The 14,975-nt window shown below is 40.5% G+C and overlaps 1 protein-coding gene across 13 annotated transcripts in view; it reads left to right on the top strand.

Moving 5' to 3' along the window:
• Positions 1 to 14,975, top strand: part of gramd1bb (GRAM domain containing 1Bb) — a 125,700-nt gene that overhangs the window by 61,921 nt on the left and 48,804 nt on the right. For 10 of the 13 annotated variants that reach the window (XM_037076445.1, XM_037076436.1, XM_037076482.1 and 7 more), the window contains one exon: positions 3,168 to 3,194. The exons of 1 other annotated variant lie outside the window; for it this stretch is intronic. In XM_037076445.1, the coding sequence (XP_036932340.1) occupies positions 3,168 to 3,194 (27 nt within the window). Of the gene's footprint in view, positions 1 to 3,167; positions 3,195 to 7,120; positions 7,664 to 12,626; positions 12,671 to 14,975 lie in introns of those variants that run through there. 2 more of the 13 variants (XM_037076499.1, XM_037076509.1) reach the window with 2 other exon arrangements.

Here is a 14,975-nt window from a genome sequence, read left to right as displayed (position 1 = left end):
TCTCCCTCCCGCGCACTCGCCTCGCTCAGTGTCTCCACTTGCTCGAATTAGGAAGCGGTATCTGTCAAACCTATGGGATTTCTCGCTGCGCTTCTCTTTTCTGTGCTGGGGATAGCTAGTGAGGGGCGTCTGCAGCAGCTGCAGGGAGAGCAGCGTTCTGTAGCCGGCTTTAGAGGGCACGGAATGTCATGTCTCCTCTGCAGGTAAAAACAGCTGCATGTCTTGCACCGCTGCCTCTCTACCTGTCTCGCTGCCTCCGTGCGCCAGGCTTGTTTTTTTTTTTGGTTTTTTTTTTCTTGTTTTCGCCGCATCTGTCTGTTTGTCTTGTGTGCTGCAGTTTGCTCAGTGTGCTATGTGCAGCTGCGTTTTCTGGTGAATTAACAGCAGGCTAATGTGTACCACTAGCTGTGATTTTTGGCTGCCTCTGACAGATTTTCTGGACATCTGCGGTGCTTCGAGGAGGGAAGACGTGAGGGCAAGTTTGCTCGTTTGCAGTCATTTATGTGCGTTTGCATCCGAGGCTTCTACTAAGTTCAACTCCTCCACTATAACTGCAGATGGGGTTATGTAATATCACAATGTGACTTTGCTGAGACAGTGTAATATGAGTCATCAGTGAAGATGACGCAGCACATGAATGCAAGTTGTGAATCGGGATCACACATTGTGAGACATGGACTCAGTGGGTCAATTTATAGTATTGTGTATATGTTTCACCTGAGGTTGTCTATTAAATGCATGCAGGACTCATATTTCCCCATTTAGAGCAAGGCAAGTGTTTTGTGTAGCATCTTTCAAACACATGGTGTTATTACACAAGGTAATAAAAGAAGATATAATGAAGTGAGATACATAAGTAAATAGGATTTAAACAGTGTAAAATAAAATAAAAGATTATAATGAGCTAAAATGGAACAAGACAGCGATAGTGAAGCTTAGGATATAAATAATGGGTCCCGCATTTCATTTGATAAAATGAAGTGTCAAACAGAAAAGCAAACAAACTGTGAATCTGAGCAGATCTCAAGTTTTCTGTAACTTTGCTGCACATGTGTGGTGCATAAAATCTGAATGCTGCTTCTCAGTGTTTAGATTTGACTGACAGTAAGGGAACTCTATGGTTCATTACATAACAGCAGGTCAGACATGTACATTAACCGTAGACCATTCAGTGCTTTAGAAACCAAGAACAGCATTTGAACATGTATTCTTTGACAAACAGGAAGCCTGTGTCATTACCTGAGAACTGGAGCGGCAGCAGTGTTCTGAATCAGCTGCAGCTTTCTGCTCTGCTTTTTAGAGAGACCTGTAAGGTGTTACACAAGTTGAACCCACAAAGGCATTGGACAGGTTTTCTGCAGTAAGTCCAGCTGAGACAAAAGTCTTCTAGTTGTCCATATACTTATAAGGTGACAGTAGGCTGATTTTTTTTTAATGTCTGGACATTGTTATTTAAGTCTAAGTCTGAGTCAATGGCTACCTCAAGATTTCTAGCTTGATGTAATGGTTCTTCTTTGGCTGATTTACAGTTTAATCGATGTTTAACTGTAGACATTTTTGGCAGATCCAGTCATTGATTGGTTCAATGCACTTACTCGGTGCTCGTATAAGACCATTAGTCACCTGGTGAGATTGTTATATAAATCTGTGTGTCATCTGCATAATTATTGTAGGACATTTTGTTGTTTTATTTAATCTGAGCTAGTGGCAACATTTAGGTGTTGAACAGAAAAGACCTGAGAATGGAGCTGTATGTTTAGTAGGTGTAACAACAGTACAGTACTGTATAAAACTCTACAGTGCAAGCAGATACAGGGATACTTCCAACCTATTTTTCTCCTATCTTTATACTGGCTGTTTTACTCATAAATTGATTATTAACAGTTATTTAAGCTAAATTACACTATATAACACTTAAATAATGTAATATAATGATATCAAATTACACACCTGAACAATTCATTACCATTGATATTAAACAATTTCAGTAATGGTTCTCAGCTTTAATCTGTAGCTGAGAAAAAGCACAGTGAAATGTTGATAAATGCATAATAACGAATGTTTTAATAATGATGATATCTATAAAGCAACAAACACACTTATGCAAGGTTTAACAATGACATTATAAGTAAGATGCTATAATTAGATATAAATTAATTTAAGCAGTTGTTTTTTGTATAATTGCATCTAATGTTCATAACACTTGAGCCACTTAACCACTGTAAGTGGTTCATGAATACTGTGTTGTTGATCTTTGAATATTATTTGGATGGCCATTATAAAGTTGCAACTGTTTATAAATGTAATAATTGCTTCATACATAGTATATAAAGTAGTTCATTGTTTGCTCCAGTGAAAAAAATGTTAACTAATGTCTAATAATCTGAAAAATAAATTAAAAAACACATTTAAACATAGATGTGTTTGTAATGCTATTATAAGGACTTAAGTTAACTATAAGTTATTGACTAAGTCTTATTATAAGCTATTTAATATAAAGGGTTACCATGTTATCAAACATTAATTCATTACTTTATAGCTGTGGATGCTTCATAGAGGGAGTTTATTTCTATTTACAAAGACAGTACAAACAATTCTTGATTTAATCTTAAAGTTACTTTAAGGTGCAATATGTAAGAATATTAGATCAAAATAGTAGAAATCACTAAGATTATCATCAGAATTTCAAAATCAGTTCTCATAATGTGTCAAAGATGTCCATGTGTTGTGTTTTAAACATACATACTGAAGATATTATGCTAACCACCTAGCCCCTACAAAAGCTTCTGAAGTAGTGGTGTGAACAAGACCAACACTCCCCCAACGTCTGGACCACTAGCTGCACAGCTAACTGAGCTAACAGGCCACAGTAATAACAGCTACAGGTAGTGGGTACTGTGGTGATTCAGTGCACCTCTTGCCAGATGTTCTCACATATTGCACCTTTTAATAGTGTTATAAACCATTTGTTAATTGTTCATGCTGTTTAGAAAAGTAAATTAAGCACTATCCTGTAAATCTTATGGGGATTTTCTAATTGTTTCCATTGTGAGAGGTATTTGAAGAAGTAATGCAGTACATAATACGACAGTGAATCTAAGCTGAACTGAACTCGATCGATTCAGCACCACAGAACTGAATGCTGTCTCCTCTCTCCTCCTGTGCAGGTCTGACAGTGCAGCCGACAAAATCAGGTGAGTCTGTTTTGCCCCCACACTATTTACCTAGATAGGTGTGACTGTAAATACCATGCTGCGGGGCTTGTGGGACCGGCCCTGCTGTCACCCCATTTGGCCTGTCCTGCCCACCCCACATGTGACACAGATTCACGGCTTTGTCCCCCAACCAAGGTGTCTGAATGCGCTTTACATCGGGAGAGGCCGGCAGTGAATACAGTTGCAAGCCATGGAATGCCATTGTTTGCTTTTATTGGACAAACAACATCAGACACAAACAGGGCTTTGTGAGCCGAACACTATTGTCTATTGGGTTTATTGTGGAGTTTTTAGTCTTTTAGTTAGGCAGCCAGTGGCTGGTCAGAACCGTGGACAGACACACACTGTGGCTACGGACACTTCTTTCCTCAGGGTGTGAGGGCTTTTTGTCACAAGGGACACTGTGCCAGTCCTGAAGCAAAGGGGTCCGAAGCTGAAAAGGTGAGTGACAAGTGATGATGTATTTAATCTGTGGTGCAGCACATGATAAATTTGGGATGGGGATATTATGAATAGGTGGTCCTCCTTGGCTAACATTAGTGGAGAAGAGACTTGATTTTTTTCTGATTTCTGATTTATCACAAAATGAAATACATAAGGAACAACAACTTTTACCTGGATTTTCTATTGATTCCCTGTTAATATCTGCATTTATTACATGTGGGTTTGCATGTTTTTCTGTATATGTGCACGAGTGGATGGTACAGTTTTCCCAGTTGATGTCTGTGTGGAAGCCCTGCTTACGTATTGTGCTTTGTTTAAGAGTAAATATGACAGTGAGAAGTGATATTATGGGCTTTTTAGGAGGTCATAACCATGAAAGCGCTTTTTGGCGGGTGAGTGTGTGCTCAGTGATCAGTCAGAAGAAATGGTGTTTGACTGGTGCATTTTCTGAGCTGAGTGGACACTGTTATTTTTGGTGTGTTTGTGTGTGTGCACTCTGGTATGTGTGTGTCAGGCTTGGTATGCTTTTAGTGGTCAGTCATGCGAGTTGGTTGACTAGCAGACTGGTTTTAAACCACCAGGAGCCTCTGTGGTCCAACACACATCCGAGACATGGTTTATTGAACACAGTTTGCATTGACTGTGTACACCACTGCCTCATTTGTCCCTTTAGGGCAACGTCATCATAAAGTCTGTTCCTGTTGCCAAATTACATGAATAAAACACAAACATCTCCTTCTGTAAAAAAACTTTTTAACAGTATACATATATGATATTCGCTAAAAGTCAGATCACTTGACGTCTGGACTGCAGGGTTTGAAAAACCACTTTCATATAAGAGTGAGCCAGTTTTCTAATGTTGAGTGTGATATTTTGCAGGAAGTCAGGAAGTAGTAGACTGTGAAGTGGTGCTTCCTTTTGTGTTTGAGTGTCGAGTGTGTTGTCATCAGTTAATCTCATGCAAAGATGTGTTTGGTTGTTTCAGCGTCATGGTGCAGAATGACATTTCACATTCATCTACTGAAGGGACAAAGGTCCTATTCCCTTGATCTGAGTTTAAAAACTTTTACCTGCACGATTTGGTGGCATTACATCTACTTTGGAAGCACAACAATTTTTTGAAAATAGAAATATGTATATATATTTGTCTTCTGATCAGAAACAACTAATCATGTCAGTATTCTGTATCATAAAAGATTATGCTGTGCACTATGAGCTAATTCTCTACAAGTTCTCTATGAGTTCACACTTGTGCCAAAGCACCTGAAGAGTGAATGTTGTGACAGTTCTTTTCATAGGAAGAGTGCACACATAGCCCCCCCCCCCCCCCCCCCCCCACCACAACCACCACCACCACCACATTCAGCATTATTTTTTAAAATATTGCTGTAATTTGAAAGTGAAGTGTGAGAAAACCAGGGATAAATGTTTCAGTATTAAGATGTCCTCAGAGTGGAACAAAAATAAAAGGGTTTGAATAGTTAAGTAGTTCAAGCCGCCCATGAAGTGAAAATGCAAATGAAACTATTGGCAGTTGTTGATATAATGGACGCACGATCACACTAACAGAACAAAATTAACTAACTGCTCTGCAGCCTTTCACACAGTGCAAATGTCATTCCCATGCAATACAGTACTCAGAATCCCATATGATATGTGTCTCATTTTATAATCACAAATCAATATGCTGTCCATCCTTGACATACAAGCCACATAATGTAAGCACATCTCGTTTTGCTTGTTCCTAAGCACATCTTGTGTACAATGTTTTGTTCCTGTGTCCCCTGTAACCCTGCTGCAGCTATTTCCTAAGTGCTCCTGAGTCACACAAACTTCACAAGATCGATCCTCGGTTTGTTATAAAGCCAACTGTAAATAATGCATGCAGAAAGCCCTCTGGCTGGATTAAGCGAGCAGGATGCAAGTGCTTTTGGAAACTCTGGAGTTCGGAAGGAGAGTCAGTTGTTGTTATGTTGTCTACTGGCAGAAAGAAGCTGTGATGTATTCCATGGCTGATGAAATAAGTGGCTGCTGAGTTGACTAATGTGACAGTAACTGATTTTGTCTTTATAATGGCTATCGTAGAGTTGTGCTGCTGAGATTCTCCTGAACAGCACTGTGTTGTACTCTCTGCCTTTTCTGTCTCTGCTCTAATGTCCGCATTGCTCTTCCGCTGTCTCAATTGCTGGATTATTGATCATCATCTGTGGTTTGAGACCTGAGCTTCCAGTGAAGGAGGTCAGCATAATCTGATCTCACTTTACTTTGTGCAGGAGCCTCAGAAAAGCAAGGCTCCAGTATAGGGAGTACATGATACCCACAGAATTGACGAGTTCCCAATTTCATGTTCTGGATGACTTTCAGACAAGGAAAGGATGAGTCGAGCACTATCGACCCTAGACAGCATATTCTGAGAGGCTTGAAATTCTTATTATCCAGTCTGGGCAGAAAAGAAAATTTTCCACACATTTGTTGTTACCTACACTGTTGAATTTCTACTCACACATATTTTTGAATTTATATTTACACATAATTCTCGTCTAAATGTTTCATTGATTAGCCTTACATGGGTACGTCTACAGCTTTGTTTTCTTTCTAATCTTATGGTATTGTGTTCATTTGGCACCTCGTTGCTCTGAACAGTCTCTCTCCATGATACATGTAGTTGTACACCACATTATATCAGCACATCAAAAAAATGTAGCAGTGATGATGAAACTGATCAAAATAGAACCATAAATACCACCTTTTTTGTTGCCCACATTCTTCTCCCTTTATAAAACCTTGGGCATACATTACCCACAATGCAATTTAGTCACTGAGTGACATCACTGGAGGCAACCTGTCAGATTACATGCAGCTTCCTCTGGAGCCACAAAAGCTTTTATTCTCCTTTCTGCACATATTCAATAATAATTCTCTCCATGACCTGTAAATACACTTTAATATGGAAAAATGGTGGAGCTACCCTTTAATTATTTAGCTCAATTTTTCAAGCAAAAATGTTTGTTAACCATTTGCCGGTTCAGCTTTGATTCAGGGATTTATAGCCCTTTGTCATTTATGAAAGCAAGAGCGGCTTTTTGACATTTTATGGATTAAATTAATCATCATGAAAATTAGCGGCAGATTAATTGGTAATGATAAATGATCATTAGTTGCAGCCCTAGATGCAAGCACGATTTTTGCTTGAATTAGGTCATTGGCTTTGCCAGGGCAGTTATGTCTGCAAGATGCTGTGAATTCATGACGCAGTCGCTATCCCTTCTCCATATTCGTTTGTGTATGTGTGAGCATGCAGCCGACATATCGCTGGTTCTGCTCCTCGCTCAGATGCCGTGATGCTTTATAGTCGAGGACCGCGGATGCATGCCTGCAGCTTGTAGCGCAGACAAGAAGACGGAGGAGGAGGAGGAGGAGGAGGAGGAGGAGGAGGAGGAGGAGAGACAGAGAAGAGAGCAGGGGAGGGAGGCTGATAAAGCAGGGAGACGAACGAGGAAAGGAGGTAGAGGACCACCCTTATCAAGCATAGCCAAAGGGACCTTCCCCCACACACACACCATGGCCCGCCAGCCAATCAGAGCGCTCGCATCCTTGACCCGTCCTCCCTCGTACAACTGCTCATCCATGGCTCAGCGAAGCAGATGTGAGGTGATGCAGGCAAAGGAGGAGAACACTGGCTTAGAGATATTTCTATCAGGATAGCGGCTTCTTCTCAGTCTTGCGGCTCGTGAACAGGCATTTCAGCTGAACAAGTGTCGTCTGTATCACCCCTGTTGGCCACTTTCAGTCTCAGACAGTATTTTTCCTGTGACTGGTTTTGGATGTGCTGTGAAAGAGAGGAGGAAAAGGAGGGATTTTATGAGGCTTGGCGATGATGACAAAGCATGCTGGACAAGTGACAATCTGACAACGAGACAGCGGGACAGTGATTGAAGAGAGGCCATGAGAGCCAGGAGAGAGGCCAGGATGGTGTCTGCCTGTTCACCATGCACAAACATAAGGTCAGGTCTGATTTCTCTTACCTTTCTTTTCAGCTGTGCTACTTTCTTATGCTGTGATCTTTAGTGTTATCAAACAGCATGGCACCTGACGTGTAGGGGGAAATGTGCATGAGTCTATGCCTTTAATAACTTTGATAACTCTAATTTGCAATTTAAGAAACCCCACCCTGGATAATTTCATGTATACTACTACTACTACTACATTAGAAATGCTGTGACGGTAATCCATCATATACTGTATAATCCAGAACGTGTCCTCTGGCTGTCTTGATAATCACCCTTTTATCTACTACTCTATTATCTACTGAAGTAAGTGCTAATGTACTTTCCACTCACTAAACCACACAGCTGAGATGACCCTGTTATTGTTTTGCAGCTGTACCCTTTTCTGTGTGACCTTTGCCGAGAAAATGCTCCTGCTTCCTTTTTTCTGTATAAAGCAGACTTTCAAAATGTCAACGACAGTATTTTGACTCACTTAAGAAATGTAGCGTTAAAACATTTAAACCTGCATTTTACAACGGGAATAATCAAAAGCCGCGTTGTTCCTGTTCCTGTAAAATGTGTAACAAGCTATTTTTTTCCTACATTGAGTACGCCAGGGAGAACTGCCAGTCTGCACAGAACCCTGTGACCGCATTAGCTATTCCATATATTTCATTCTTGTGGGTGTGGCAGGGCTTTACATTAGTGTATTCAGCGACTGCTGGGAAGCTTTTGCTTCATTCTGCATTTCAATCAAATAGGAGAAATATGTCTTAATGATAAATATACACATGCCTTTACCTTAACCTGATGAATACAGGGAATGGTGGAATAAATCACCCTATGTCCGTATTTTGCTATATATCTCATACACGCACAGGTTTGAGTTGAAGGGATTTTCCAGCTGGCCTCTGGGCCTCCTAAATCTCCACAGTGATCTCTGCTCCCCTGGTCCATTAAGGGCAATTTGGTTAGATTTACTGGGCCTGTCGATGGGGATACAGGGCAGTCCTAGCACTGCTTCAGGTTACCAGTCCGTGATAAATACTCTTGGCAGGTATTACTGCGTTACCCTCACATAACTATATCTTTAGCCCTTAAATGAATCATGGTGTGAAAAAGAAGTGCTACTAGCTCAAGCACACTTTGATTCATTATTTCTATTATGAGACAATGAAATAATAGCTCACTTCATATGCTTTAATGGAAAAAAAAGAGGGTCAGATTTCTTCTATTAAATGGGCCTGCCGCCTCACACCTACATATAGTGTCAAGCTGTCATACAGGGAGACATTTACAATGTTTCTTTACAATTGCAGTACACATTTTACTAAATTACTCAATAATAGGCACATATATGAATTTATGCAAACTTAACATCAGAGATAAAAAAAAATTTGATCAAATATCAGTGTCTTCAAAATACTAGAACCTATTGTGAATATTGCTGGGTTTTTTTTTTTCATTTTCCCCATCTTTTCTTCAAATTGTTGCTTTTTAGAACAGCTCAAAGTTTGTGTTTCTTTTAAAACTACAGCATCCATCATTGTTAATACCAGCCCACCACAATTTTTAAGCTGAAAAAATGACTCAGATATTTCGAGTTAAGAACACTGTGAACAGCAGTGAGGTCAGCCACACAAAGGGCTGAACCAGAGCTGGATCAGACAATGAACTCCACTCTAGTGCTGTTGGTCAGTGAGATTTGACAGCACTGTCCATTTAACCACTAAGTCTCGACACACTGGATCATGTTACTGCCCTAAAATGTGGTTTCATTGGTAAAAGAGTTCAAGTCAACAGTGTGTATTTAATGTCTCCTAGTTTGACATTTAAACATTTGTAATATCAGTTGAGGTAAATAGTGTGTTAAGGGCATTAACTGTTGTTCAGGAAGGACCAGCCTTGCAGCATCTCTTAACAGTTGGTACAGCACCCACTTTGGGAACAACTGCTATAGATACTGAATTTTAAAAATAAACCTCAGAACAGGACATATGGTTCTTTATCTGCAGACTCTAATTTTGGATGCATTAATTACAGCTATTTGCCTTCTCTGGTCCTAATAACTTCTTCCACAAATAAAACTACTTTTAAGATTTTCACCAATCCGAGCCTGAGTCATTATCAAGTCACGGCCTGTATTTTGGGCCAGCTGTTGGCGTCCCTCGGTCTAGGTGATTCATTAAGCACTCCTGTCTGTGGAAAATCTGTCTGTCACTGGCACACCCACTTACCACTTTTGTGAACGGTCTTGTTATCATGCTGGGTGGACATCTGCCTCACTGTAGAGTTACACAAGGAGATGTGCCATGCACATATGCCATTTAATCGTATGAGCTGATCTAAATTTAGACCCGTCTTTGTCTTTCAGTGATCATATTTAGAGACGCGTCCGTCTGTTGGAGTTAAAACTGATACCAATCCATTTGTTAGTCGTCCAAAATCCACTTCATGTACTGTCTTATTAATGGAGTATTAAGCGGCAGGGAGGATTTTAGGTCTGCAAGATAAAGAGCCCGGGGTTCATTTAAACCATTGTGCTAACCAAAGTATTAAATTGGGGCACTTATATGAAGGCAAGTATAAGAATAAAGGTATTTTTTCACATCACCTTACAGCTCCTACTGTATATATCTGAGTGGGCCGTGTGTCTGTCTTCAGGCCCTCACTGCTGACTAATCACAGGGCCTCTGGTGACTCACAGTATAATTCACATATGTTCATCAGCAAATCAATCCCGCTGATCACGCTAAATGTGCCCCAGCAGGGCATCATTTAATGCGTTTTTTTTCTCTGCAAATAAGCAGTCTTATCCAGATGCATACCCACAGGGATGAAACTCAAATATGCTGTAGGTGGAGATCCATCTGTCGTGTAAAGCATCATAACACAATTGTTCAATGCTGAACACATCAGCTCCATCCAGAGGTTTAGCTCAATAGAGCTGTTGAGGATTAACACTAAACTCCAAAGACCTCCACGGGCCTATTCAATTCACTGTGCCAGATTGGCTTTCTTAAACATATTTCGTCTTTAATGGAAAGTCTGTTCTTCAAGTTTCATAAATCAAGCTGTGTAATCTGTAATCTGTCTCCTCTGAATTGTCTTCCTCTGTAGCAGCCATGATTGATTTCCCTTCTGGCTGATCCAAAGAGGCCATGGATTATTCTTACATAGGGCCTCCTCTGTTCCTCTGCATCATAAGTGAACAGAGCGCCCACGGTCATTTTAAACATCCACTTTCAAGCCCTGCGTTCTCTTGGGCAAATACTGAAGGATTTTGACAGGGTGCGTTTATAATGCATCAAGCGCTGGATAAAATGTTAATGCTCGTGTGTTTAATCTTTTGACAGAAATGTCCTTAGTTAATCAATTTCTCTCAGTGAGAAAATATTAAGCTCGATTAGCTCACCGATAGGCGTAACATCTGCAGAAAGGTGTTGCACAGCTGAAAAAAAAATCCCGATCAGCGCTGAGAAGCTCAGTCAGGGGTAAAGGAGTGGGAAGAAATTGCTCTGACTGGAGAGGCAAATGTATTATAAGGTGCCACAGCAAAAAAATGAATTGATTGAATAGATGGAGGAGTGGTTGAGGGCCTCTGATCACAGTGATTCATGGTACATGTGGGCGCTCTCTATTGAGTCACTGGCGGCTGCAGCGACCGAAGTGAAAGGACTGCGCTCTGTAAACCCAATTACCCATTGCTTCACTTTATACGCATGCACACACAAACACGCATAATTTTGTGTGAAACCTTATCCTCAAACAGTTTTGTTTGTTTTAAATTACCAGGATTAGAGTAGGACTAATAGCAAATGTCAGAACATATTTACAACCGCGTAAGGGCTTTTCATTCGAAGTCGAGCGCTCATCATATAACCACTGAGATGACAGAAAGTGAGTTTTTTTGCTCTGTTTTCTTATGAGGGAAAAACTCATCTGAACCAACTACAGGAAACACCAAATAAGATTAGATTAGTTGCGGGTTCATATGCTCACCATTAACATGTTGCTTATTAGCATGCATATAAATAGCATATTGGCTCCTTTTCATTCATGATAAAGCACTAATTAATTTTTTATTCTGCGTGGCCATATTCAACAACTACTTGGCCAAGACTTATTACTGCACAGTGCTAAAATCTCAGCTGAACGATTAGTGCACATCAGTACACAGTGTCAACAAGTGGTTGTGATAGATGACTAAAAACTACACTGTGAAACCTCTTTATAGTAAATGATAAAATAGTATGTATATCATTATATTATGACCTGATTGAGCTTTTTAGTCTGGGATGCTGTGGACAAGCTGTGTCCTCAGACATGGCGACAGATGTAGGATTTTGATACAGGCTCCACCCCTTTTGGCAATTCTAAATTATCAGGAAAGCTCAATGAGACAGTACATAGGCAAGTTTGACAGCTTCAAGTCATTCATGCGAAGATACTCACAATGATCCCGATCGATTATTATCCCGATTGTGGAATTTCACCACACATAACTTACCCTGAGAGTTATTTTTATTGTTATTGCCCCATCCCTATCATGGACCACATAAGATAGTAGTACCACAGAAACCACTTTCACCCTAAATTACATTTAACAGATATGGTCCACTCTCATAACCACTTCACTAGAACCTTCTTGTGAGGTCTTGTGCAACTGTTTTACCAGTACAATATTTAACATATTCTGAGGAAGATTTAACATTAAGACCAATATCTTACCATTTAAAAATGTCACACCTTTGCAACCCTAGCCTTCACTGAGAACAATGTATCAATGTGGTGATTCATGTCCAACCACTTCCTGGCTTACTATCAATAAGCAGTAATTAGGACTTCTAGAAAGTGTTGCAGCTGAGAGGCATCGATACTCATGCATTTCAGTTAGCATCAACAATCATATCATGAAAAAGTAAATAGGATAACCTACCAAAACCTGTCATTCACTCTTCTTTACCTTCACTGATAGGCCAAGCAAAAGAAGTGGAAGAAACTGATATGGAAACCCCAAAGGTAGGATACAACTCAACAAGCAAAAGACACCTCCACACATGAGTAGTGAATTTATGTCACCAAAGATACATAACAGGTTGTGGAATATTGTACCATCCGTCATCCTCTGCATATACTCCCCCCTTTTTAATAAAAGTGTGTATCTTACTCATCATCAGTTGTAAAAAAGTAAGAGTGATTCATCACATCTGAGAATGTCATACTCACATGCACCAAAAGAGGGAGCTGTTCCAGTGAAGTAAACAGTGTAGAAATCCCTCAAGTGCATGTAGTTCCTCTCCACTTCTTTTGGTCCTCAGATTTCACTGTGTCGGATCCAGGAACAAAACTGCTGTAGCATCATTCACTGAAACACTGTCAGCATTGTTCTCCCCAGGAGCACTGCAGGGTTAGAGGTTGGGACACTGACATTTTGGTCCCGGTATAGCCTGTCCATGTTCTTACACATGACTCCTCAAAGCTGTTCAGCAAGGACAAGATTGTAGAGACACTGGTAAAGCTGTTTGCTGTGATCAGTTTAGTTCCAAGATGATTTCTACTCAGTCGGTGTAATGTCTTCTGTAGCACTGGAGGTGTTTTGTCATGTCTAATGACCTAATGATGATCAGCCCGGAAACTACAAATTCAGTAAAGAGCGCCTGTGTGTCAGACCAGATTTGTTGAGTTTGAAGGACAACGACATTCACCGGGCAGGGAGTCTAACAGCGGATGCTATCAAGTTGCATTATGGGAAATGTAGCATCCAGTGTTTATGAAACTTGTCTTATACTTGGGACAAAAACTCAGCAAATCGCTAGAGGACCCTTTTAAACACTGAATATTCATATCCACTTTATTTCAATGCTTTTTCGTTTATAAAAACTGTTGCTCATTGCTTAAGGATGCACATTCAAAAGCAGTTTGACGAAATGCAATTCAATATCAAATGTAAAGAACACCCTGATGACACTGTAAATTACAGCGTAGTGATGTAAGTGACTCTCCCATTAACCCTAACCCATTTTATTTACAGTAACCCTGCATTTCTGGACACCTTGTGTTACTTTGTGTAATGTTAATGCATTTGTAGAGAATCATCATCATCAGCATGTCGACTGGTCAGTGCAGTGTTAACTCAGCCTGATGTTTGCTGCGACTGTAGATAGCAGTAGAGATGACTCGGGAAAAGTTAATCTAAGGTTATTATTAAGGCGGGGACTAAAACATGAAAAGTTTGCAGGAGCGGTGTGAAATGAATGCATTTGATAAAGTTACATGCTAAGCACTAGCATATACACAGGACTGGACTGGTTGATTGCCAACTGACATGACTTGCTGGTTTGAGATTGGATAGACGGCATCTCACCCTTACAAGGCCACTCGATTCACGAGATCACGCGAATGAAGCTGCAGTTAACAATAATTTCATTATTCATTCATCTGCTGATAAATGATTAATTGATAAATATAATGCGCCAAAGCATTTGTGTCTTTGTTAAATATCATAAACTTGAAGAGTATCGACTGTAGAATAAGGTTGTCACCTGAGGACATGAGAGAACCTTGTTGATGTAATCCAAAGTTTCAGGTTTTCATCTACAGCGCAGGCTTGATGAGGAAGAAGCAGTGGGGTTTCATTGTGATTCATGACATTAGCTTTGCAGATTTCATCAGTACAAACTTGAGGCCTTGCCGGGTGCTTTGTCACCGTGAGTGACGTGGGTCATTTGTGAAGCTTGAAATAACTCAAGTGCCGTCCTTGAAGGCTTTGTGGGTGATAATGGCATAGCAACCAGTGGTAAGCAAATGTAAAGTGTGTGTGTGCGTGTGTTTCTGTGAGGCTCAGCTTTGTGTTTTCCCTGTTTACATCTGTACGTCTGACTGAAAAGAGCAAGGTCTGCATGTGGCCCTGAAGCAGCTGGGACGGCTCCCAGCTTCGATAATGACAGGGTCGTCTCTGTGGCAACAGCCCTGACTGACTGCATAGGATTGTCAGGGAGGGGCCAGTCAATATCTCTCCACCCGATCCTTTATCCCATCACCACTCCAGTCCTGTAACATAAAAATAGCTTTCCTCACTCTGACTTCAAGCCGTTGCTTCAGAGCACGTAAGTGTGTGCAAGTTCGTCCCACTTTGATACCAGACAAAATGTTCAACGAAGACAGAATGAACATTGACTTAATTTAGACGCCATCATCCATGCAGCTGCTGTGTTTTTAATCAGCTTGCCTGCTTGAATGAAGGTTAAACAAAAGTTCCTCCGAGGACGGAGCACGAGGACGCAGATGGGGTTATTCTTTCACCCGAGGAGGTTCGCTCTTGAGC

This window comes from Acanthopagrus latus, chromosome 2 (assembly GCF_904848185.1).
Source record: "Acanthopagrus latus isolate v.2019 chromosome 2, fAcaLat1.1, whole genome shotgun sequence".
In the NCBI taxonomy this organism is placed as follows: domain Eukaryota; kingdom Metazoa; phylum Chordata; class Actinopteri; order Spariformes; family Sparidae; genus Acanthopagrus; species Acanthopagrus latus.
Note: the sequence above shows the minus strand (reverse complement) of the source record. Positions and strands in the feature narration are given on the sequence as shown.